At 40.3% G+C, this 21,941-nt stretch overlaps 5 protein-coding genes across 10 annotated transcripts; 2 read left to right on the top strand and 3 right to left on the bottom strand.

The window, feature by feature from the left end:
- Positions 1–164: 164 nt before the first annotated feature.
- LOC122574968 (heterogeneous nuclear ribonucleoprotein U) lies at positions 165–6,065 on the bottom strand. Its single transcript, XM_043743252.1, has 10 exons — positions 5,802–6,065; positions 4,240–5,276; positions 3,617–3,812; positions 2,804–3,540; positions 2,595–2,723; positions 2,323–2,491; positions 1,990–2,241; positions 1,642–1,897; positions 1,242–1,559; positions 165–975 (listed from the first exon to the last, which is right to left on the bottom strand). Exons 1-9 carry the CDS (start codon positions 5,929–5,931, stop codon positions 1,274–1,276), a joined length of 3,192 nt encoding a protein of 1,063 aa, XP_043599187.1. The 5' UTR covers positions 5,932–6,065; the 3' UTR covers positions 165–975; positions 1,242–1,273.
- Positions 6,066–6,222: 157 nt separating this feature from the next.
- Positions 6,223–7,836, top strand: LOC122574974 (ciliogenesis and planar polarity effector 2-like). 3 transcript variants are annotated; one of them, XM_043743274.1, is made up of 5 exons: positions 6,223–6,508; positions 6,578–6,709; positions 6,789–7,054; positions 7,125–7,261; positions 7,340–7,623. In XM_043743274.1, the coding sequence occupies exons 2-5, from the start codon at positions 6,613–6,615 to the stop codon at positions 7,545–7,547; spliced, it is 708 nt and encodes a 235-aa protein (XP_043599209.1). In that variant the 5' UTR covers positions 6,223–6,508; positions 6,578–6,612; the 3' UTR covers positions 7,548–7,623. The 3 variants fall into 3 exon arrangements, 2 of the variants coding, with proteins under 2 accessions (XP_043599209.1, XP_043599208.1); XR_006319281.1 differs by adding an exon at positions 7,696–7,836 and having other exon boundaries at positions 6,224–6,709; positions 7,340–7,608; XM_043743273.1 differs by having other exon boundaries at positions 6,227–6,508; positions 6,606–6,709.
- LOC122574973 (mitochondrial cardiolipin hydrolase) lies at positions 7,617–21,904 on the top strand. 2 transcript variants are annotated; one of them, XM_043743271.1, is made up of 5 exons: positions 7,617–7,894; positions 8,283–8,538; positions 8,604–8,788; positions 8,896–9,159; positions 21,767–21,904. In XM_043743271.1, the coding sequence occupies exons 1-4, from the start codon at positions 7,753–7,755 to the stop codon at positions 9,114–9,116; spliced, it is 804 nt and encodes a 267-aa protein (XP_043599206.1). In that variant the 5' UTR covers positions 7,617–7,752; the 3' UTR covers positions 9,117–9,159; positions 21,767–21,904. The 2 variants fall into 2 exon arrangements, with proteins under 2 accessions (XP_043599206.1, XP_043599207.1); XM_043743272.1 differs by having other exon boundaries at positions 7,760–7,894; positions 8,272–8,538.
- Positions 10,883–15,753, bottom strand: LOC122574972 (serine/threonine-protein kinase meng-po). The gene is made up of 2 exons (XM_043743270.1): positions 15,397–15,753; positions 10,883–13,868 (listed from the first exon to the last, which is right to left on the bottom strand). The coding sequence occupies exon 2, from the start codon at positions 13,866–13,868 to the stop codon at positions 12,705–12,707; it is 1,164 nt and encodes a 387-aa protein (XP_043599205.1). The 5' UTR covers positions 15,397–15,753; the 3' UTR covers positions 10,883–12,704.
- LOC122574971 (uncharacterized protein DDB_G0271670-like) lies at positions 17,372–20,956 on the bottom strand. Of its 3 annotated transcripts, XM_043743268.1 has the most exons (5): positions 18,935–20,956; positions 18,663–18,868; positions 17,953–18,547; positions 17,709–17,864; positions 17,372–17,624 (listed from the first exon to the last, which is right to left on the bottom strand). In XM_043743268.1, the coding sequence occupies exons 1-5, from the start codon at positions 19,125–19,127 to the stop codon at positions 17,377–17,379; spliced, it is 1,398 nt and encodes a 465-aa protein (XP_043599203.1). In that variant the 5' UTR covers positions 19,128–20,956; the 3' UTR covers positions 17,372–17,376. The 3 variants fall into 3 exon arrangements, with proteins under 3 accessions (XP_043599203.1, XP_043599202.1, XP_043599201.1); XM_043743267.1 differs by having other exon boundaries at positions 17,372–17,864; positions 17,953–18,544; XM_043743266.1 differs by having other exon boundaries at positions 17,372–17,864.
- Positions 21,905–21,941: the final 37 nt, after the last annotated feature.

Raw genomic sequence — 21,941 nt, forward strand, 5'->3', positions numbered from 1 at the left:
TAAAATGAAAGACATTGGTGATAATGACAAAACGAAGGAACAGGAGGAAGTACGTCGGGTAACAATCGCATATCCTTGATTATAGAGTAACGTTACAAAATATAACATTCAATTCTCGAAAACATAATCTGGTGATATTATCAGTTCAATAAAATGCGCGTACATATAAATCAAATTCAATAATAATTTATTCGTGACACGATATTTTCCTTTTTTTGTACATTGTCATTAGTATAGAAAGATAAGACAAAATCATATACAATATCACTCTCGTGTTTTGTCGGGAACAGATATCTTTTTTTTTTTTATTACATGGTATTTTAACTATCAATATATAAACAGACTTCCAGTAAACGTTCGGTGTAATACGTTTGAAAATCTGTACATATTTACACGTATTTGTTTTGAGAGCGATTATTCATTGCAAGTATTTTAATCTTAATGCTAATTGTATAATGTACCCATACGTGACATCCTTCCTCTTGATCGATTTTTCGTTTAAAAGATGTTACAAGATGTTATTTATACGTTACCCCCTTTTTGATTTATAATTATTTAAGAACTACGTATTTAATACAAATACGTTCTCTTCATTAGGTGCCTTTTTCCCGATGATAAATCTCCAATCGCAATTATGTAATATTATAATTCGTTTAATAATTGCCTTCTGCAACGCAAAATAATTCCATGTGGTGCATGTGTAACGGTGCCTTCACTCGATAAAATCTAAATTGTTGCTCGAGTTATAAAAACGCGGTAGATAACTTTGGAATTCGTACATTGGAAAATATACGAACAAAAATTGTGAATATATTGTCGTGGAAATATTTGTCCATCTATCTATGTGTAATCAGTACCGATGTTCGATGGTATCGATGACACTAGAGTTTGAAGTTTTCATTTATTTCTCGCCAATTTGGAGAATAAGTCCCATTGTTGAATCGTTAGATAAAGCAGTTGTGCTTTTCATTCAGCCTGGAAAAAGAAATAACACGCTGTCGTATGGGAAATATCATTTGTACTAGCAATAACAAGATAACAGAATGAATGACAGAAATGATAAAAATAGATTATACAACAGAACTTGTATCAATCACACTCATTTTTTCGATGCAGCAGAATATAAATCAAAGTTATGAAATACGATTATTGTCCTCTACTTTCACTTCATTTCTAATTAGCTTTTTTACGCGTTGCACGTTTATTTAACAAAATAGAACAAGGATATTTGTGTATCTTACTATTCCACTCTTGCGACACATATCCTAGTAGATTATTGTTTGTTTGTAGTCTGTCCGCTATTTGTCGTAGTTTGTCCGCTCTGTTGCTGCTGGCCCCAATACTGATTATAATACTGCTGATTCCAACTATTCCAATTTCCGTTACCATAACCTTGTTGATTATAATTGCTTTGATTGTATGATCCTTGTCCATAGCTTTTCCAGTTACCCCACGGTTGCGATCCCCAATTATTTTGTTGGCCCCAACCTTCTTGAGATTGACCACTTGGCCAGTTCCCTTGTTGACTCCACACGGATTGTTGTGAAACTTGGTAATTCCTTATTGAGAAAATCGATAATTATGAGAAAATTCAATAAAAAAATTTATAGGAAATACTGAAAGAATAGGAAATATAATTACCCTATTGGAGCTCTTGACCGGGCACCTTGACGAGAACCTAAAGCTCGGCCTCTGTCGTTTCCTCCTCTTCTATCAACAGTACCACCTCTTCTACTCATTCCTCGGTGTACAAGTGGGATAGGTACTCCTCTTCTTCTTCGTGGCATTGGGGGTCCATAACCGCTGCCGTGTCGTATGTGGCCACCTCCTCCTCTTTGTGGCCTATCTCTCCATCCCACATTACCTCGCCAAAGGGGGTTACGATTCCTGTCGGAATCTAGAAACATTTTATATTTTGTAAAACAGGCATGGTATTTTTATATTTCTTTGAAAATTTTCATTAACTTTAATATTTCTTGTAAATCTTACAATTGCTTCGTCTGTCACGATAATCTCGATTGTCCCTGTTATCACGATTACTTCTTATGTCACCTCGATTTTCATGAATATTTTCTGACCTCGAATCTATGCGTGCTCGTTTACTTCTTTGTTGTTCACCATAACCTGCATCTTTTCCCTCTTTATTATAGGTTTCTATAAGTTTTTCACCTTCTTCTCGATTAAGCTCTACCCAATCAACGACATCGAAAGATTCGCCAACAACGGGAGCTCTAAAACTCGCTGAAAGAATCAACGCGTATATACTAGTATATATCTTATTATAAACGTAAGTGAAGTAAAAATCACAATGTCAAAATCAACCTTTCATCTCCAAAAGCATAGAATCAGAAATCTCTTTACTATCTATTGCTTTATGTTTGACAGTTCGTGACTTAAATTCGTCTTCTGATGGAACTACAACTATTGCCTTTCTTTGATATCCACAGAAATTCTTCATTTTACGTCGTTGTACCGAAGGATACACATTTGTCTGTATTCCATTTCATAAAATATAAGTCGCGTTAAATTGTATTTTACTATTTTGACATAAAAAAAAAAAAAAAGACAAAATCTTTGGAAACTTAAATACATACCTGATCTAATATATAATTACGTCTTCTACTAGAAGCCATTTCCGTCAGTCTGTCTAATGCGTCGCTACATTTATCGATAAGTATTCTCCATTGTTCATTATACCCTTCTTTATACGATAATCCCGGATCCTTAAAAGATATTAGTTTTCAGATTATCTAATATTAAACACGCATATTCAATGATATACTGCAACGTTTACAATATGTACCTTCATTTTATTAATTAGGCTACTGAGTCCCAAGATATTGTACATCTTTTGAGGATGTTCAGCCGCGTATTGTGTTGCCCAGGTAGATTTCCCGCAAGCAGGTAATCCGCACATCATTATTACTTCACATTCGTCTTTCCTCTCTGGCCTTCGCGGACCAGGAGTTTTATATTGAGGTTCCACATTTCCGATTGAAACGTAATCTTGTAAAATTACTTCTGTCCATGGTGTTTCTTGGCCAAAATTGCAAGCAAAACTACAATTTTTACTCAAAATATGCGGAAACAATGGTTTGTCATTGAGTTCTTCTTTTGAGATACGAAATGCTACGCCTTGATCTTTTCCGTTGACTGTATAAGACATAATAACATTTTCGGATGTTGCATCCAAATAACAACCGATTATGTCATCTTTTCCAAATTCAAGCCCATAATCTTCGTATTGATTATCCGCCAATTTTTTACCAGTGCTGCTATATCCAAAACTAAATTTTTCTTCGCCAAGTTGCATTGAAGTATAAGGAGTGGACCAACCAATTCTGAGCACATGTGGATGCTCTTCGTTTCCTGAATTAATAGTACAGTGTTCCACTATTTTTGTCTCATAGTAAACCTTGCCGCAAAGAAAACCGTAGGATGCTCTTGCTCCAGCCCACATATGTGAAAATCCGTCGTTGTGCATAGGTGTAGCAGTAAAATATCCATCCTTATCAATAACCAAATTTAAATCTGAGTCATCTGAAAATTGTTGATAATGATTAAACATTTGTTTTATAAGATTCAATCAGTTACTTTCATTTAGTTTTCAACATACACCAGGATAGTATTAAAGCAGAATCGTCGATTTCTGGTTCATTCTCGATGAGAACAGGAGCTGGCGACTCGTGTCGATCTTCTAAAGGGCTAGGAGATCTTTTCCGCTTCCTATCCATATCAATGTCGTTTGTATCTTGTTCTTTGATATCTACATCAGCATCTTCTTCGTGTCTAACTTCTGACATTTCTATATCCTTTCCATATAAACGAAAATAGGTCAATGGTTAAAAATAATATTTCTTGTAGGTACAGTAACACTTATGCGTAATAAAATATAGAGGAAGTAATAACTTTTTGAAAACATTGGCGATTTCAAACGATTATCAACGAACATTTTCTATTCTTCTATTCCAAATTTAATTTTCAAACACATAAAATTTCAAACATTAAAGTATAAACGTAAATTTATACGTCTCCGATATTTTAAGAAGCTCTTAACTGCAATCCTCTACATTTCGTAATGGGATACCGGATAAAGTTTATAGCAGACAAAGCCAATAAATGTTGCAAAAATGTGAAAGGGACATTTTAAATGCTGCTAAAAAAAAAATCAAAGTAAATTTAAAATAAAAGTATGAGTAATATGTATATTATAATTAGAAATTAACGTATAAAATATACCTCTTCATCTTGCTTTTTCTCGATGCTACTGTCCATCTCTTTGTCGCTAGTAGACAAGACGTCTTTATCTTCTAGTAACTTCTCCTCTCTTAATTCATCATTTTCATTGATATCTATGTCTTGATCTTCTTCAAGTAACTCATTTATTTGTTGTTCTGGGTCAGGAATGTCAGTAGTTTTAGTGTCATTGACAGATTCTACAACATGATCATTATCTACAGATTCTATATTTTCATCCTTTGTTTCATTAACTTCTTTTTTTATATCATCTATATCATCACATGCATCATAAATTATAGTCGATTTCTCATTTTCTTGTACTTTTGAAACAGTATTCTCACTTTCTTTTATATGTGTGTTTTCTACTGGTTCTAGGTTTGATTTGATCACTGTTGATTCTTGTTTTAAATCTGTTTCATTTTTATTATCTAATGATTCCACTGATGTTGGAACATCAACATCGCTATACTCAACATTTTGTGATTTCACGGGAGATGCTTGTGATATACTTGTGTTTTTTTCTTTCTCACTGCTTTCTATAACATCTGGATCCTTTATATCGTCTTCTTTTACAACTTCCATAGAATTAGCATCTTTATTTTCTATACTTGAAAATAAATCTTTTGCTTCTTCTTGTTCATCCTTTTTAGGCGATGAAGGCTTTTCTTCTTGGACAGAAGCCTCTATTTGTACAGATTCTTCCTGCATAGATATTTCTTCTGGCGTAGCACTTTCATCTGGCATAGTATCCTCTTGCATAGCAGATTCAGATACTGTTGGAGACGGTTCACGAGACATGTCATTCTGATCTGCTTTCTTTGGAGATGTCCTCCGCCTGCTAGAGTATGGAATTCTAGTAGTCCTCCTAGAGGATTTTTTTGTAGAATCTTCCTTTGGCGTCATCACAGGTGCTGTTTTTGACAATCTACTAGACTTTTTTGGCGTCTGTGGTATTTTTGTCGATTCATCACTTTTTTCTTGAATTGCATCATCTTGTGTGTCTTCTGCACTGATATTTGCTTTTCCTTGATTTACTTCTATAATTTAAAAGCATTTACGTTGCATTAACTCGCAAAAGAATAGAATATTCAAAAATATAATACTCTTAAAAAAATGCAACATTTATACTAAAATATTTATTTAAATAACGGGTACGTATTGCTGCGTATTTACACTCTAATTGCAGATATTAATAAAAAAGTAACGGCATAAAATTTTGCTAACTCTAAAACCTACGAGATGTAGTGGCGTCGCGAGCACAATCCACACGTAAACAGAAGAAAGGCGCGCATAGTTCGCGCCTACTCAACATTGGAAATGCCGATAACAAATTCTTTACGATTATTGATCATTTTTAATAATGATAAACAGGTTATCGTCTTCCATTCTAAGATAATTTAACGGGAAAAGTTAATAAAACACGTTAGACGACTTATTATTGGTTCGTTTGAATGTTTGTCAACATTGAAATACACGAATACCTTGGTCATCGGACGAAGGATATCATACTTAAAGAAATTTGGAACGGTGTAAGATTAGAGAATAAAAATATAGTGACTTACGGTTTGCATTTTCCTCTTCTATCGCCTTGCGAAGTCTCTCAACAAGCACTGACTTGACGCCTTTCGTATCGAGTCCACGCTTTGAGAGTTCTGTCCGTAATTCGACCACTTTTAACTTTTCCGGATCCATCGCGTGTTAAATTTCACGGTTCTTGTCAATGCACGCACTTTTATTCGGCAGGAGATCTTACGAAAAGGCCATACACGCGCCAGTGACCCGCGTTAAATATACAATATGGCGATACATCTGCAAACAACGCGTTACGTGTTGTAAATGGATTTTATTGGTCAATGTGGCATTTATTTGAACTAACGCCAACTTCACTGCTAATGGAATTATTTGTTCCCATTGCGGTGGTAGAGTGTGGTAATTCTTATTGGTTCTCCGAAGGCGGGATTTTATCGGATTTGTTGAGAAGTTACGTATGTACTCGAGATTCGTAGGGTCCGCTGGTTGCATGCGAATTTGTGAGTTGTAGTTGTCACACTTGTAAAATGTATCATTTTTTGGAGTTGGTGAAACGAATAGAAAAGAAGTGATATTTTTAAAAATTCTCACTGGTCATTGAGAATTAAAGTTAAAGGCATTTACAGCACGAAAGAAAGTGGATCTTCACCGTTCCATTCTTTTATTTTATTTTTTTTTTTTTTTCGTTTTCCAATAATTTACGAGCAGCGATTGACTTTTAAGATAGAATCATCGCACGGTAACCTTAATTTTATAGAGAATATAGCGTCTTCGCTATAGTTGCTTATGTTTGTCGAAAATTTATCAGGCTTCCATATCTTCTGATTTATTAACAGCTATATAATGACGGCAATAAATGTGAATTGGTTGCATTCTGTGGAGGGAGAGTCACTAATGCATCATTTCTATGTAAACACATCAAAGAAAAGGAGATTTTATGGTAAAAAGCGTTAGTCAAATGAATGATTTTTCATTGTATTCAACATTCGTTGGTTATTTTTCTTTGTAAAATCCCTTAGGTATTCTCGAAAGACCTCCCCTACCATCTTCAATCGAAGAAGTTACATATAAAATTTTTATGGTTGGGAGATCTGGAGTAGGAAAAACTGCTGTTGTAGCTCGCCTTGCTGGAGTACTAGAGTCCAGTAATTATACCGAAACTAATGGGATAAAAAAGACGAATGTATTTTGGCCGGTTAAGATATGGGACAAAGTTGTGTTGTTTAAATTACAGTTCTGGGATACCTCGGAAACAAGCATTAAAAAATATAATCACATATTACCCGTACGTACAGCATAAAGATAGGATATGTTGAAATGGGATATCGAAGAATGACATTGTTTTAAATTTTTAGGCTTGTAAAGACAAAGTAGATGCTATATGTTCTGTATTTTCTTTCGATGATGCAACAGGATTCAATGACGTTCCATATTTGATGAATACTATGGCAGCTATAAAAGAAAAACCAGCAAATATAGTGATAGGGACAAAGTAATTTATCATAATTGAGTTCTCTTTTCTTTGTTATCTGTTGGTAAGAATAGTTAATTGGATCTCGATATTTTGTAGATTTAAGCCATGGTCGAGTTCTACAATAGAAGACACGCGTATAAAAGAATTCGAAGACAAATGGAAAGTTAAAGTTATTAGAATTGATATTAATAAACCTTCTATGAGATCTGAAGTGTTTGATTGTTCTTATCAGTTGAATACTATATGTAACATTCTTTGGAATAGGGATAAAGAATTTATATCGAAACAAATGGGACAAAGCTAGCAAATTTTTTATTGGATTTCTATAATACTCCGAAACATTTTTTATACGAGATTTAATAAAGGTAAACGCTTAATCATTTTCTTTTGCATCGATTTTCTTTCTATTTAAATACAATAGCGATTCTGTTTCAATTGGTTGTTTCAATCAGGGTAAGAAATATTCTCAACATCTCAACACAATGTATCTAGGAGTTCTAGGCGAGTAAATGTTGTCAGTACTGAAAGCTAAATTCACGAGCGTTACGCTTGTTTGTTACAATTACTGGCGGCAAAGTTACCGATATACCGATTCGATTGTTTCTTTACAAAAATTACGACACTTTAAAGATCTTAAAGGTCTTTGTGCAGGTGTGTTGCATCGTATTTATGATTATACGACACAATCGAGAGATTGTGATGGTAACATTATTCGGTTTACACTAAAGTTTTATTATTTAGGTTATAGCATTTTAATCTGTAGTTTCTATATTTCCTTAAGTATTATTTGTCTCCAATGGTACTTGTAAATTCGGAGAAATCTCATAAATATTCATCCGTTTGCCAGTTACGTTATTGAACAATGATATTTTGATTGGTTTTTCATTACTCACTCATGCGCTGTAAAACATGGCGTGGTTTAGAAGCGCGCGTAAAACAAATCACTATCGCGAGAATGTGTATAGATAGACCGATAGAATTTCCGTGGTATTGCGTTATATTTTTATTTGTAAATGCAAAATATAAAGTTTTGTTGTAGAAATGAAAAACAATAAAATTCTGCTAGTGGGGGGAGCAGTTCTTGCGTCGGAAGTTCTTTGGTATATTTACAAAAGAGTTTATAATGTGTGGAGTAATTACATAAACACGCGCGAAGCGCTGGAAGTACAGATACCCAAGTCGGGACATGACATTTCAGAGGTCATGTTTTTTACGAATGAATCTACACTTTGTCGAACACACTTCACTACCGAGAAGACCTGTCCAAAAAAAAATTGTCCGGTTCGATATTTGAGGTAATGCGCGATGCTATCATGCTTTTAAAAAATGGATTTTTAACAAATGATAAATAATGTTATAGACAGATAAAAAGCTATATGAATCATGCAAAACAAAGTTTGGACGTTTGTATGTACATGTTCACTTGCCATTCGTTGTCAAATGCAATTGTGAACGCTCATAAACGAGGTGTACTTGTTCGAGTAATAATGGATCGGCAAATGAGCTCTAACGATGCCGCACAAACGGCGTTATTCTATAATAACGGTAGGCGATAAATATCATTGAGACTTGTACCTGGATTTGATCATTGGCTACCAGCATTTGAATTAATTCTTTTTCTTTTTCAAAGGCCGAAATATTTTGCGTTTCAGGAATCGCGATTAGATTAATATGTCAGGATGGTCTGATGCATCATAAGTTCATGATCGTGGACAACGATATAGTAATCACTGGTAGCACAAACTGGACCATGTCCGCATTTTTTGGGAACTTTGACCACATTATAGTGACTAACCAGCATTCGTTGGTGAAGCCATTCATCGTTGAATTTGACAGGTTGTGGAAGACATTTTCAAAGACGCAAGAAAATTAGGAAAACTTGATTCAGCCCTCGTCCGATGACACGTTATAATCTAGTGAGTATCCGTTTCATTTTTACTGTTTTTCTCCCTGATACTCGAACAATTTTCGTCTCGTCGTATTATATTTGTCGAGCCCCTTATTGCTGATACCTAACGAAAGACGTGTGTTATCGTCTTGAGAGTGCCCCTTTGACGTCAAAGAAATCGAAGAAGAGGTCGTAAAACTTGGGGGAATGTTAGCGGTTGGAGGTATACCTACATAACGTATGCGAAGATACATACTCGTGAGATAGAACGTGCATGGTACCGGTCAACACGTGAATAACGCGATGCAAATTAGTACGGTGCTCCGAGCAGCGGTCAACGCTGATATGTCGCGCCTTGACGCGACGTGACGCGCGGTAACTTGCTGCTCTCATCGGCCGATAAAAGTGGAACATTGTCCGTATATATAAATAGGTTAGCCTATATGAAAATAGACGTCGGGCTGTTGGACCGGAGGATCGATGACGAGATACTCGGCGACGTGCCGTCCGTTGCCTCAACTTTCTTTCCCTTCCACTCTGCTTTGAAATTCACGGTCTCGGCGTGCTTTCGTTACGCCTCTACGATATATCGTTTCATTTTCTCTTCCTTCTTTCACATTTATTTCTGTTATTCTATACCCGTCCTCCAATTGTCACAGCCTCTGATTATCGAATTAAGACCGCATGTAGAAATTTCACTTGTTCAGCTATAGGAAGTTATAGATAGCCGTAGATGATTATATATCGATTAATTAATTTAATTTATTAGTATACCATGTCGAAGAATATCCACGGCGTACATCCACGGCCAGATAATTCTCCCGATTTGAATACCATTGAAAATGTTTGGAGCCTGATCAAATCAGCTATATGCTCATCTTTAAAAACAGCTGATTTGAGAACGAAAATTCGGTATGTTTATAAAAGTAGCGAGAACATAAAGGCAGCGCATGACGAGAAAACAGAAAGAAAAAAAGAAAAAAAAAAAAAAAGAAAAAATCACGCTACTCGCGTCTCTAGGTGAAAAGGTGAGAAGTATTGAAAATTTGGTAGTGGCCCTAATAGAATGATTGGCGTGGTATTTATTTATATATGGTAGACTTATATCGAATTGGTATCGAATGACGGTGAGAAATATAATTGAATCGAACATAGATTCAAACATACTGCTCCCTAATCGCGTTTTTGCTATCTCGCGTTAATTTTGGACGTACGTAGGTAAACATGTTCCTACGCGAGATAAATACATTCGCACGTTGTAAGAGAAGCATGTAACTTGGGAAAGCAAACGATTCAGAATAAACGTGCGACGCGCGGAAATAGCAACGCGTAGGCCCAAAATATCCATTGTATCCAGATACGATAAAAGCCGAATGCACGTTGGCGCAGTTTGACGTTTGCTAATCTGCTTTTTCCTGGACTGCGTCTACGTCAATAGTTAAGAACGGATCGTTATTCAGGGAAATGTATGGTTCTCTAACTTGAACGTTGCTTGTTCTGCTTGCGCGAACAATTTCCGAAATATCACAGCCAACGATTCCGCGAATCGCTCGCTTCTCTCTCGAATCGCGTAATAAATTTTCCGATTCCACTTTAGTTTCTACCGTGGATAAGTTTGAAGAAATCCACGCACGTTACACGCACATCTTTCTCTCGAAATCTTCAGTTTGTATCTCGCGAAAGAATGTTTTTTGTTTACGGCGATATTTTTTATTCCCCTGCTCCCCCCCCCCCCCTCCCCCATACGCTTACCGAAAAGCGTCGGTTTTACGTGTTTACTCGCGTCGGGGACGATTAGTTATACATATAGAAAATAAGTACGATACTTGACAAATGGAAAAAATAGGTATCACGTAGGTCAAGGGTGTGTCAAATCGGACAAGTGGCACGTTCGGCCGCGACAGTCACGGATACGGGAAAAGGAAAAGGTCAAAAGTCAAGTATTCCTCGATGGTGCTCTTAGTTGCTCTCTTTTCTACTCGAGACGCGGGAATTGAAGGGCAACGAGAAAGAAAAATGTTTCGCGTGCGGGTAGCATCTGCGTTCGTTAGAACTTTGCGGAATATGCGACAATCTTCTTTTCTCCGCCGAAGGAAACAGACTGCATTCAGTAATCTTCGTTTGTTACGTTCTTTGAATAACTTTTTCTTCTTTCTTTTTGTTTCGCTACAGCTCTGATGAAGTTGCGAGATGTGCCCTTTTTTCCTGAATGTAGTTGGAAAAGAGACTAGAGCGACTCGAGGGAACACTATCTTCCGTAGATTATTTCATAGATAATTGCAATTATTTTTGTGTTTAATGTATTTATTTCGATATCGTTTATATAGAAAACATTGCTTCGCGTTAACGGAGGTCTAACGCGTTGTTGCTGCATACTTACTTCTTCCCTTCTATCTGTTTTGTTTGTCGTTCGTAACGTTTCTACAAGTTTGCTAATTATCATACAAATTTCGCGTCACGCGGGGGAAGAACCGTATGTTACGTATGTGTAGCTTGCTGTTTTGTGGTAATGTAGCTCTACCAAATTGTGTACCATCGATCATTTCTATATAATCGCTCCTTCTACCGATAAATTGCTAGAAGAATATATGCGCGCTATGTGTATACATACGCTATATCGCTTAACGACACTAAATACCGCTTAATCTCTGTTCGAGTTCTTCCAAATTCGCTCCATCTTCGTCCCGACCGTTTAGAACGTTCTTCGTCTGTTTCTTTCTCGCATCTTCGTACGTTTACACGATGGAACGAATTGTTCGATTTCACGCAAGGCCTCGTACAGTAGTGACCCCTACCGGTTACCGTTCGTTAAACTATAGTATAATTATCATAATGTAATAAATTACTAGGAAATCCGCAGTCATTATTGTCTCTATAGTCGACACCGAAAACACCGATCGCAGTTACGCTCGCATTCGCCGCAGTCTTAACGAGTTTGTTTTATCACATACGTTTCGTATTCTTTACTGGAAAGGAAGAGAATCGCCCGTAATTTCGCGTTCATCGCACTCGGCTATTTCCTACAGTTTTTAGGCAATTCTCGTCGTCGAAGATTCGTTCACGGGAGAGGAAGTGGACGAAAAGATGCCCGTACGTGATAATATATACATGTTCGTGTATATACGCACATACATTTGTCGATAATTGGTCCGCTCGTAGAGAAGATTGATGTAGCGAGGAGTCTAGCGAGGAAAGGAAGGAAAGAAGAAGGAAAATGAGGAGAACGGCGTTACGTGAATGTGAATGAGTTGAATGGGCACGATGAGCAGGAAACAAAGGAAGAAATGTGTAACGTGTGCGTGGAAGATGATAGAAGGATTATATCACACTTTTACGCGTCCATATCGGTCGTCGGTCGAAATTGGACGCGACGCCACTGTGCGGAAGCGACGATGCACCGTTCTAATGGAAGATCGATGGCGAGTTCGTCGCCGCTCTTTCGAACGTTGCTTTGGCACATTGTAGGGACGACGAAGTGTCTTCGTCGCGGGCAGCATCGAAGCCACCGAAACTGTACTTTCGTTCCTGACGATCGCTTCTAAGGCAAGGTTCGCTAGAAGCTTTGACCATCCCTCACATGGTTTCTGTCCCGAGGCTACCGACGAAAGCCGGCTCCGCGATGTTCGAATCGCACTGCATCACCCATTCCCAGATCCTCTTGGTCACGACTTTCTGATCGATCGTCGTCTCGAGGCCGTAACTATTGAGAAGCTTCCTCAGCTTGTTCTTGTTCTCGTCGACGTTCCGTTGGTCGTCTAGGACGGTGTCGAGGTAAAGTAGACTGTCGCCTCTCCTCGGTATTCCCTCGCTAGCGTCTACCAACGTAGATGTGGCGCTGTGACTGATCTTGTTCACGCACCAGGAATCCTTCAGATACTTGTTGATCTCGGTTACGTGCGGCCTTTTCTCGGGTTTGTGCTCGAACGTCCGCCTAAAGTATCGCAGTAATCTGGGCGTGAATCGTCTGAACGTTGGCGGAACTTTGGTGGTTCTTCTCTTCAGCCACCTTTGAAAGGCCGAATATTCCGGATCCTGAATCAGATCGGCGGTCTGCCACGGTGGATTTCCAGTCAGGCAGACGAACAACACGATGCCGAATTGCCAGCAATCGGCGCTCCTCTTGCAGGCGTACCTCTCGTTCTTCACTATTTCGTAGATTTCGGGCGGTTGGAAGGGTAGCCAAGTGCATCGGATCTTGTTAACGAGAGTTCCTTCGCGCCTCGTGCACCCGAAATCGCACAGTTTGATCTTGGACATGTCGAGCGCGAACACCAGTACATTTTCCAGCTTGATGTCTCGGTGCGCCAGCTGCTTCGAGTGAATGAAATCGAGAGCGGAGCAGAGCTGGCTGGCGATCCTTTTGCACGCTTCCTCGCTCAACCCTCCGGCTCTCACGTTGCCCGCGAGGTCTCCGTAAGCAGCGTATTCCTGCGCGAAAACGAAACACTTCTCCGCTTTGAACGCGACCGCGTACGAGCACAATATATTCGGATGCGGGCTCAAATGGTACGAGTAGTGAAACTCGCGGAAAAAGTCCTTCTCCGTAGTTAGTTCTTGGTGGACGGCTTTCAGCACGACTCTCGTTCGCGTCGCTCGATGAGTCGCTAGTAAAACTTTGGCGAAGCTACCCTCGCCGAGCGTCTTCTCCACTTCATACTCCTTCGACAGATCCAGCTCCTCCAAAGGAATCTCCTGCACTCTGTGTATTCCGGACTCCTTTTTCTCGTGAAGTTTCATCTGAAATCAGGCCGATAGACCGGTCGTATTAAAATTCTAAGAAAACTTGCACTCTCGTATCGTCACCACGCGTACGCATTAAAATCGATCGACCTGCCACAAGTTCTTTCACTCGCGTCCCTGATCCTCCTAATTCCTAACGTTCGACGAAAAGTCTTTCCATTTTGTTTGCGTCATCGATGCGCACAATTACAAACCATCGTGGTGTCGCTGATACGGCCGATGGAGCGTGAAACGCGTTTACCACTTAGTCGGCTTTCCGTCACAGAGGGCATCGCACTCTCGCTGCTGCGATTCCAGAATCGCCCTTGCCCTTGCTCGTCCAAACGCTAGCCAAGACAATCGAGCTGCGCGAATTTTACATTTTTTTTTCTACATCTAAACGATTAACGGGACAATTTTCTATTAATTACTCTTTCGTCTTGTACCTGTTATACGTATTACACGCTTTATACGAAAATAAACGAGTTTTTTTATACGAAAATAAACGTTTTACTGAAGTTCAAGAACGATGCATTTCTTCGTTGTAAAGTCGTCCGAAAAATAAGAGGAAAAATCGTCCTGATGGTTCGTGTAGGCGAAGGACGAAATATGGGCTGGAGAGGCGAGGGGAGAACGGCGGAGGTTGGCCGGGTGAACCCAGGACCTTTTGAGCTGCCTAGATCAATAGCAAGGATTTCGCTGCAGCAACGCGCGTCAAACCGTTTCGTTATAGTTCGTATTGTCTCGATTTCTATTTAAGGTGGAATACGAGATAGAAGAAAAGAGAAACGTCGGGATTCGGTAAATCGTATCGACGTAGAAAGACTGATCGGTCGATTCAGCCTCGTCTTTGTAACCGATGGCCGGTCATTTTTTAAGACGCTGATTCATTCGCAGAGTAACGACTGACGTTTACAATTCTTTGGTTACGCGATTCGATTTTATCGCCGGTCGTAACGTCCTTACTGTCGTTTCTTCTCGAAATAATTCTTCTCCCGATTTCATCCCGCGAGCACACGTGTCTCGTATCTTTACGCAAATCGCGCTTTGTAGATTCGTAGAAGTCATAGCCGATTATTTTTTCTTACAACTACCGCCGGTTCTTACCGGTTTGTTCTGACAAACTTTTGGACACCAGTTATATTTAGCGTTTCTGTTTACCGGGGCTATTTTAACGCGTGCGAGAGATCAGTGAAGTAATATTTTGGCTTGTGTCTTTACGGTTAACGAACACTTTCAGAGAAAGGCCGATTAAAGGGCTGAGAAGGAGAGAGAAAGAACGAAAGCCAGAGAGAGAGAGAGAGAGAGAGAGAAAGATATATTTGTATCTGCCGGTTAAGCTACATCTTTCTCTTTCTCCGTTCTACTTCAATTTTTATCTCCTTAACGTTATCCTTAACGTTAATCGCATTGCGTCGCGTTCCTGTCAACATCGATGCCCGTTGAAATCGATAACTACGTGTTCGATTCGATTTGCAAGGGTTGAACGTCTGATAGATTGCGATAGATTTAATTTCATCGCGTCACGGCCTTCTAAGCAACTTACCACGTTGGTAGTAATCCTTTAGGCGATGAAAAAGGCGTGTCTGCGGAACGACGAATTAATTTTAACGTAATCGTCCAATTCACTGCTAAAGCTTTCACCTTGCAACTTGTCACAAACGATCGTGCGTGCCCCTTCAGTTACATTTTCACTGTGCGTCACGATACGCAATTACCATAAATACCAACGATACACAAGAGGCAAGCGTCTCGGAAATCCTCGCGACAGCGTTCGACGTTTTGGCGATCTTTCACAGAAATTGAAAAAACTGTCAACGATGGTGATAAGAAAACCGCTACGTCCTTCGATGTCACATTTTCAGCTATGCGCGTATGTCGCGTCTGGAGCCGTCGCGACGCCCTGCGTCGCTTTTATAGACCCGGCCGCCACGCGCAGACGTAGATCGAGTAAGAGTATGAAACATGGACGATTAAACGATGCGTGTTTCTGCTTTGCAAAAAAAAAAAAAAACTGTCGTTTTCTCCAATTGCCTCCTAAACAAGGCCGATTATACTTAATGCAATTACGTTTATTTGTCAGATGTTAATTTTCCCGCGTTTTTCTTCAGTTATTTCCGACCAAATCGTATTTTCTATCTCTAGAAGATGTAATAAGTTTCTGGAGAATGTTGGAGGATCGTTATCGTTACGCGCGTCTTTTCCTTTTAATCATCAGACGCGTCAATGTCTTAAATTTAATTTAATTTCAATTGCGCGCTACAGTTTCAACCGAATCGTTTCTTACGAACGAAAATGCAAAGGAATCGATTTCTCGTTTCGGTCGTACGCGAACATTTTCCTTGAACGTGGAAAATCGTCCGGATCGAAGCTAAAGCTTGAAACGCAAAGAATTGATGGATCAGAGCGCGATTAAATGCAGAGTTTGCATCGTGAGCAAAATGCATTTCGTTTGCCTCGGTTTCTAAAAATTGATCGACAGTATGAAAACGTTGCTGTCCATTCGATGTTTTCTCGTATCGAGTTGGCGTGTTTTTCCGTTATTGAACCAACGGAAATGCCGTTCAGATCATAAATTCCGATCTTGAGACGAGAGATTTATAAGTTAACGATTTTCCGCCGGCAGATACATCTCGAGTGGTTCCGCTCTTTCGTCTTAGCACGTGCAAAAGTAGCGATCTCAAGTTCGTTGTTCTCCCGTTGCATCGGTATAACGGTATACGTACGAGCAAACGATGTTGGAGGATCGTGTGCTCGTGTGATTTTGCGATCGTGAGACACGCGTTACGCACGATGGCCGAATATAATAGTACTACCGATGGCCAAATAATACGCATACTCCTGAGGTGGAATTTAATTTAAACCAGAAAGTATTTTTAACATGTATGTCAAGTATACGATGTCCATAGGGATGGATCGTACATACCAGTGCAACGACGGCAATATCGAAGATATAAATAGAGAAAACCGTTACGATAGAAATAGGTAATACGACGTATCGCGTAACTATTTCGTTTCGACTCATTAGACCCGTAACACCTCTATCGTCGAGGCGTTCTCGCCTCGTTGAAGGATGCGTGCGTTTCGAGGAAGATTTCTTTTTCTTACGGTCGTAATAATCGAGCAGCTCCTAACTACGCTATGTCCATTGTCCGTGCAAATTTACATCGTTGCAAACACGATTTGCATCGCCTTCTAAATTCTGAAACAACATTCGCGACACGATGCAATCGGTACTATGAAAAATATATCGTAGCAAGGTATTTATCGTCGATCGTTCTTACAAAAGCAACCATTCCATCGTTTAGTTGACGAATAAAAGATTCCACGTTTTCGGGAACATGTAGCAAATTCTTTATTTATATACCTCTCATTCGTACAAACATTCGTATATATATAATATTGCGTTAACTCAATAAATTGGATTTAAAGGTAAACGTTCGACGTTACGAGAAAATGAACGATCCATCAACATTAATCTTATCTGTAGAAACTTAATTCGACGAATCGTTAATCCGTAGTTTGTTCATTTCGCCTTCGACCGGAACAAGAGTCTACGTGCAGAAGAAGGAGAGGAAGAGGAAGAGGAAGAGGAAGAGGAAGAGGAAGAAGAACGAGAACAAGAAAACAGAGTGTACTCTGAGTAGTCGCAAGAGGAATAGCAACCATCGGAACAATAGGAACAGCAACTATCGGAACAATAGGAACTACAGTAAGACGATTCGTCGGAGAAATCGGAATAACTGTCGTCGTTCTCGGAGCACGAACTGTCTTCTGTAAGAAAAAACGCGTGAAGTAGGTAAACATAATAATATATACGAGTTGTGCTCGTAAAGATTTCGATAAGCAACAGGATACCTGGTAAATAACCCATTTTCCTAATTATACGCGTGACGTGATGGATATACGTTTCCATGGCACGATCTGCCTTTTTTTCGATCCGTCGTATCTTTCCTTTGTAACGTCTTCGGCGTTGTTTCAGTAAATGCTTCTCTTTTCCGATCTGCTTCGTCTCTGTTGTGCAAACAATCGATTACCCACAAACGACGTAACGAAAGAGTCGCACGATCGAATATGAAAACAAGCACGATCACTGGTTTACCTGCTGCCGTTGCCATCATTTTGTCGTGTTTCTTGCATCTTGACGCTGTCTTCGACGATATGTCCGATGTTTTCTTACTTCCAGGCTTCTTCTCTTTATTTACTTTCTGCGCCCTTTTATGCTTGCATCTTACCTTTTTTTCCTTACTCTCTACGTCCTTCTTAGCAGCGTTGTTACCGTTGTTGTTTAAATCCTTTATCACGCAAACATCTCTCGCGCTGCAGTTGTTCGTCGAAGCGTTACGCCTCACGGAAGAATTAGACGCCGAAATATCGTGCTCCGTAGTAGCAGTAGCTTCCTTGCCGGTGAGATTGTCCTGTTCGGAAGCTTCGTCGCGTCTCGGCGTACTTGTTCTAAACGGTGACTTTAAATCCGTGCTCCTCGACGGATTCACGGATTTCGTGCTCGTGTCTTTTGCTGTATTTTCCATTTGATCGTTCATCGGATCTGTATCTTCCGTTTCACGTTGTTGTTTCGTTCCGGTTGGATCGTCGACGATTCTCTCCTTTTTCTCGTTTTTACACTTTTTGCTTCTCTTATTGGCTATCGTTGCTCTTGATTTGTCGACGGTTACTTTTGGGACATCTTTCAACTGCTGCGAATAAGTTTTCGATTCTTTAGTATCGCCTATATCGTCCTTAGATACCTTTGTCGCAAGTAGAAGGCAAGTAGGAGACACGAACAAAAGAAAAAGCTTCGCTTTTGCTAACCTTCTGCTCTTTGCTCGTCGGTACTTCCGCCTTGCCACTCCTCTTCGCGATTTCTTTTTTACGCTCGTTTAGCTTTGCACCACCGCCTACCGACTGATCATCTAATTTCTTCTTGGACGATTTTTCTTCGTTCGTTCGACTCGCTCCACCGTTACGAGGCGATCTCCTGGATGACGTCGCTCGTCTTTTCCCCGGGGTCGTATTATCTATTGTTAAAACGGGGAATAAAACGCGCCTTTCGTGGAACTACGAGCGAGATATTTTCCGCTTACCTACGGGGGTGAGTTTCGGTTCGAGCGTCAGCCGTTCGTTAAACTCGTTCAAGATGCTTTGCGTAAAGTTTTGTTGCACGAAATCGTCAATCTGTTTCCACGGATCCGTTTGCAGAATTTGATCCACGTCGAGAATACCGTCGACCGCGGGAAACGAAAGCGAAGCTCTTCCAAGAATCTTCCTGCGACTCATCTAGAAGGGAAGACGAAGAGGGAGAAAGGGCCGTTCCGCTCGAATTGCGAAGAATTCGCGTAGAATTGGACCGCAAGCTGAGATTAGTGGAATCGAAGTTGTTCTTAAACGAAGTCAACCGCCGAGGTATCCGTTTCGCAGCGTAGAGACGAAGGGAAACAAATACAAGATAGATTTTGCTCGTTTGCTTACTCGTAACGCCCGTTCTACGTCAAACCGTGTATTTTCGGTTTTCTCTGTTTCGAGATGAAAACGAACCGATGCAAGCCGCCGGAGGCAGCGTGCGCGAACGCGAATCCACGTCGAACAACGACTAATTTAAGAATCGTGAAAACCGAGTCGCGTGCTGTTAGTTCCAACGAAAATTCGATCGTTACTGATTCGAGCGTTGATCGTCTGGCACACCGATCATCGCTAAAGGACGTTACTTGCGCCCCGATTTGTTTGTCGTGTTAACGACTATTATGAGACGTTGATACGACTGTACAATTCAAATCGATGAATCCAGTTGGCCGTTTGAAGCGTACAACGAGTTATCTCGTTAAGGCTCAGCATCGTGTCAACGCACAATTTCATTTACAATGTCGTTTTTCCACTTAATTTATATCGTCGAACGCTGCCTTTTTTCAACGTTATGCTTACGAGAGCCAACCGATAAATCGTTTCATATTTCTTTCGTCGTTGTTCCTTGATTTTGCGAAATTTCAAGGAATCGAAATAGTTACGTCATTAGCGAGAACCATCTGTTCTTAAATCATGGTATTTTTCTTCTTTCGCTTTATGTAAGTGTTTAAATGCTTTGGCCAGCGCCGCTGTAATTGTGTTCGTCGAGACGGCTACGTGTTGCGGGCGTCGGATACATAGGAGACGCGTACAGGGTAGAGGAGTCTATTTTTAGCGATATCTGAAAAGCGTGAGAGACGTCGATCAAATTTTCCAATTTCCTCGTCGACGGAAGCGCGTAAATGCCGACACGATCATCGTCGTTGGACAACGGCTGAAAGGAAAGTTGGATACGATGGCGAGAAATGTCAAGGTACATGGACGAGGTGACGTCACTTCTTCCCTGTAAGTTGTCCGAGTTTACGCCAACGGGGGGCTAAATCTCGCTTATAATAGCGGGTAATCGCTTGGAAGAGGGATAAAATGACGTCACTTTTCCAATGGCCGTACGTTACGCCTGTGACACTTTGCGATATGCCGTGATATCGGTTCTGTCCGCCGTGAACGTCGTTGTACCTTAAAAGGTGGAAAGAGACGATTTACGAAATGAGCACGGCGTAGGAGTGAGCTCGATTATTATTCGTCTGCGCGTAGGAACTGAGAAGGAGAAAAGAAGGGGACCGAGATATGAAGAAGACTCGTTCCACGTTGGTACGAAATTTCAAAGAATCCCGTCATCTTCTGTTTCTTAATTTACTCGCTCGGTTCTAGATAAATAGACGTAATCGCGAGCCCCGCCGCTGCTCGCCGATCATTTATTTCCACTCGTTGAAATAATATTTACGTACAAATTCATAAAATATTTTCCCGTCACACCTCGTCCCGTACGTGCGAATCAGCGTAAATATTACGCGTTCGAACTTATTAGTTCAATAGCTTATTTATGTAGCCGATATATATCGATATCGAAGAAGAAGCGGCGAAAGTTCTATATAAAATCCAGATTGGAAGAACATAAACCGCTATTACGTACGATCGCAATTTTCTGCGCTCGCTTTTCCTCTTCTCATCGTTTCGATTTTACACGCCGACCACTTCCCAACGCGGATCTTCGTTTTGTCGAGCGATCGACGCGTCTCACGGATATCGAAGCGCGCAAGGAAACAGGTAAATAGGTTCTCAGGATATCGAGAGAGAGAGAGAGAGAGAGAGAGAGAGATGCGATCGAGAAAAAAGAACAATTCGACGAAGACATTGCCCCGGGCGCGACTGTCGTGGCCGCTTGGCTCGTCGTAATAAAACGTCGATTCATGTTGTGGGACCAGTGTCGCCACGTATATCCTACGTATATGTATAAAAGTGCCGTCACCGGTGTGTATCGGATCTGGAAACAGTTGAACGCGGTTGTTCGAGCGAACATGATCGAGGTAAGACGTCGACACGATCCAGAACACGAAACATTTTCAACTTTTCGATCAATATTGTACTCGGTCTTAGTTGTCACGTTCGTTTGTTTGAATTTTCGTTTCGCGATTACCTTTTCTCGATCGTTTATTTGTTCACCTCGCTACCTGTTTCTTCGTAACGCGTGCCAGTCTTTGACGAGTAGAATTCGAAAATACTGGATCGTTATTTCGAAGATCGTACCTTTACACATTTTGTGCACATGGACTGGACAGACCAAGTTTGCATTTAAGCGTGAAACTTGAAATATCTTGATCTACGCGAGCCTGTTATTCTCGACTTGAAATATCCTTTTACGTTTCTACGTTCCTTCCCATTGCTTTCCGGGTGTTGCTTTCTTCGAGTCATTTGAATGTAATCAACTTGTCCGATCCGAACGAGCCTTTGTTATTCAAATTTATAGACGCGACACGCGAACGTTGATTTCCATGGTCGACGCGCGTTTGCGCGCTTTCGTCGCGCGTTTTGTGATCAATGCGAAAGAGGGACTCGGCATTTTCGAATCGTTGCAGATTATTGCGTTGTTTATCGGAGTGGTTGGAACTTTGGCGGCACCCAGCCTGGCAATGCCCGAATCGTCTGGAACGCCTGGAATTTTTTACGCCCCTCGAAGCATCACGCAGGATACGGAAATGGTCACCTCCTTGCCATTGCCAGGCTCTGAAAATCTGGACGAAAAAGCAATAC

Source organism: Bombus pyrosoma, linkage group LG14, assembly GCF_014825855.1.
Source record: "Bombus pyrosoma isolate SC7728 linkage group LG14, ASM1482585v1, whole genome shotgun sequence".
NCBI lineage: Eukaryota > Metazoa > Arthropoda > Insecta > Hymenoptera > Apidae > Bombus > Bombus pyrosoma.

Coding starts and splice junctions, on each gene's coding strand:
- LOC122574973 (XM_043743271.1), top strand. CDS start 7,753: ATGTTGTCAGTACTGAAAGCTAAATTCACGAGCGTTACGCTTGTTTGT. Junction 7,895..8,282: donor TCTTAAAGGTCTTTGTGCAG/GTGTGTTGCATC, acceptor GTTTTGTTGTAG/AAATGAAAAACAATAAAATT. Junction 8,789..8,895: donor GGCGTTATTCTATAATAACG/GTAGGCGATAAA, acceptor TTTGCGTTTCAG/GAATCGCGATTAGATTAATA.
- LOC122574972 (XM_043743270.1), bottom strand. CDS start 13,868: ATGAAACTTCACGAGAAAAAGGAGTCCGGAATACACAGAGTGCAGGAG.
- LOC122574971 (XM_043743266.1), bottom strand. CDS start 19,127: ATGAGTCGCAGGAAGATTCTTGGAAGAGCTTCGCTTTCGTTTCCCGCG. Junction 18,548..18,662: donor CGACGAGCAAAGAGCAGAAG/GTTAGCAAAAGC, acceptor ACTTATTCGCAG/CAGTTGAAAGATGTCCCAAA. Junction 17,865..17,952: donor AATGATGGCAACGGCAGCAG/GTAAACCAGTGA, acceptor TTTGCACAACAG/AGACGAAGCAGATCGGAAAA.
- LOC122574968 (XM_043743252.1), bottom strand. CDS start 5,931: ATGGATCCGGAAAAGTTAAAAGTGGTCGAATTACGGACAGAACTCTCA. Junction 3,541..3,616: donor TGCTTTAATACTATCCTGGT/GTATGTTGAAAA, acceptor AACAATTTTCAG/ATGACTCAGATTTAAATTTG. Junction 1,898..1,989: donor TCGTGACAGACGAAGCAATT/GTAAGATTTACA, acceptor AAATGTTTCTAG/ATTCCGACAGGAATCGTAAC.
- LOC122574974 (XM_043743274.1), top strand. CDS start 6,613: ATGACGGCAATAAATGTGAATTGGTTGCATTCTGTGGAGGGAGAGTCA. Junction 6,710..6,788: donor AAAGAAAAGGAGATTTTATG/GTAAAAAGCGTT, acceptor AAAATCCCTTAG/GTATTCTCGAAAGACCTCCC. Junction 7,262..7,339: donor AATATAGTGATAGGGACAAA/GTAATTTATCAT, acceptor GATATTTTGTAG/ATTTAAGCCATGGTCGAGTT.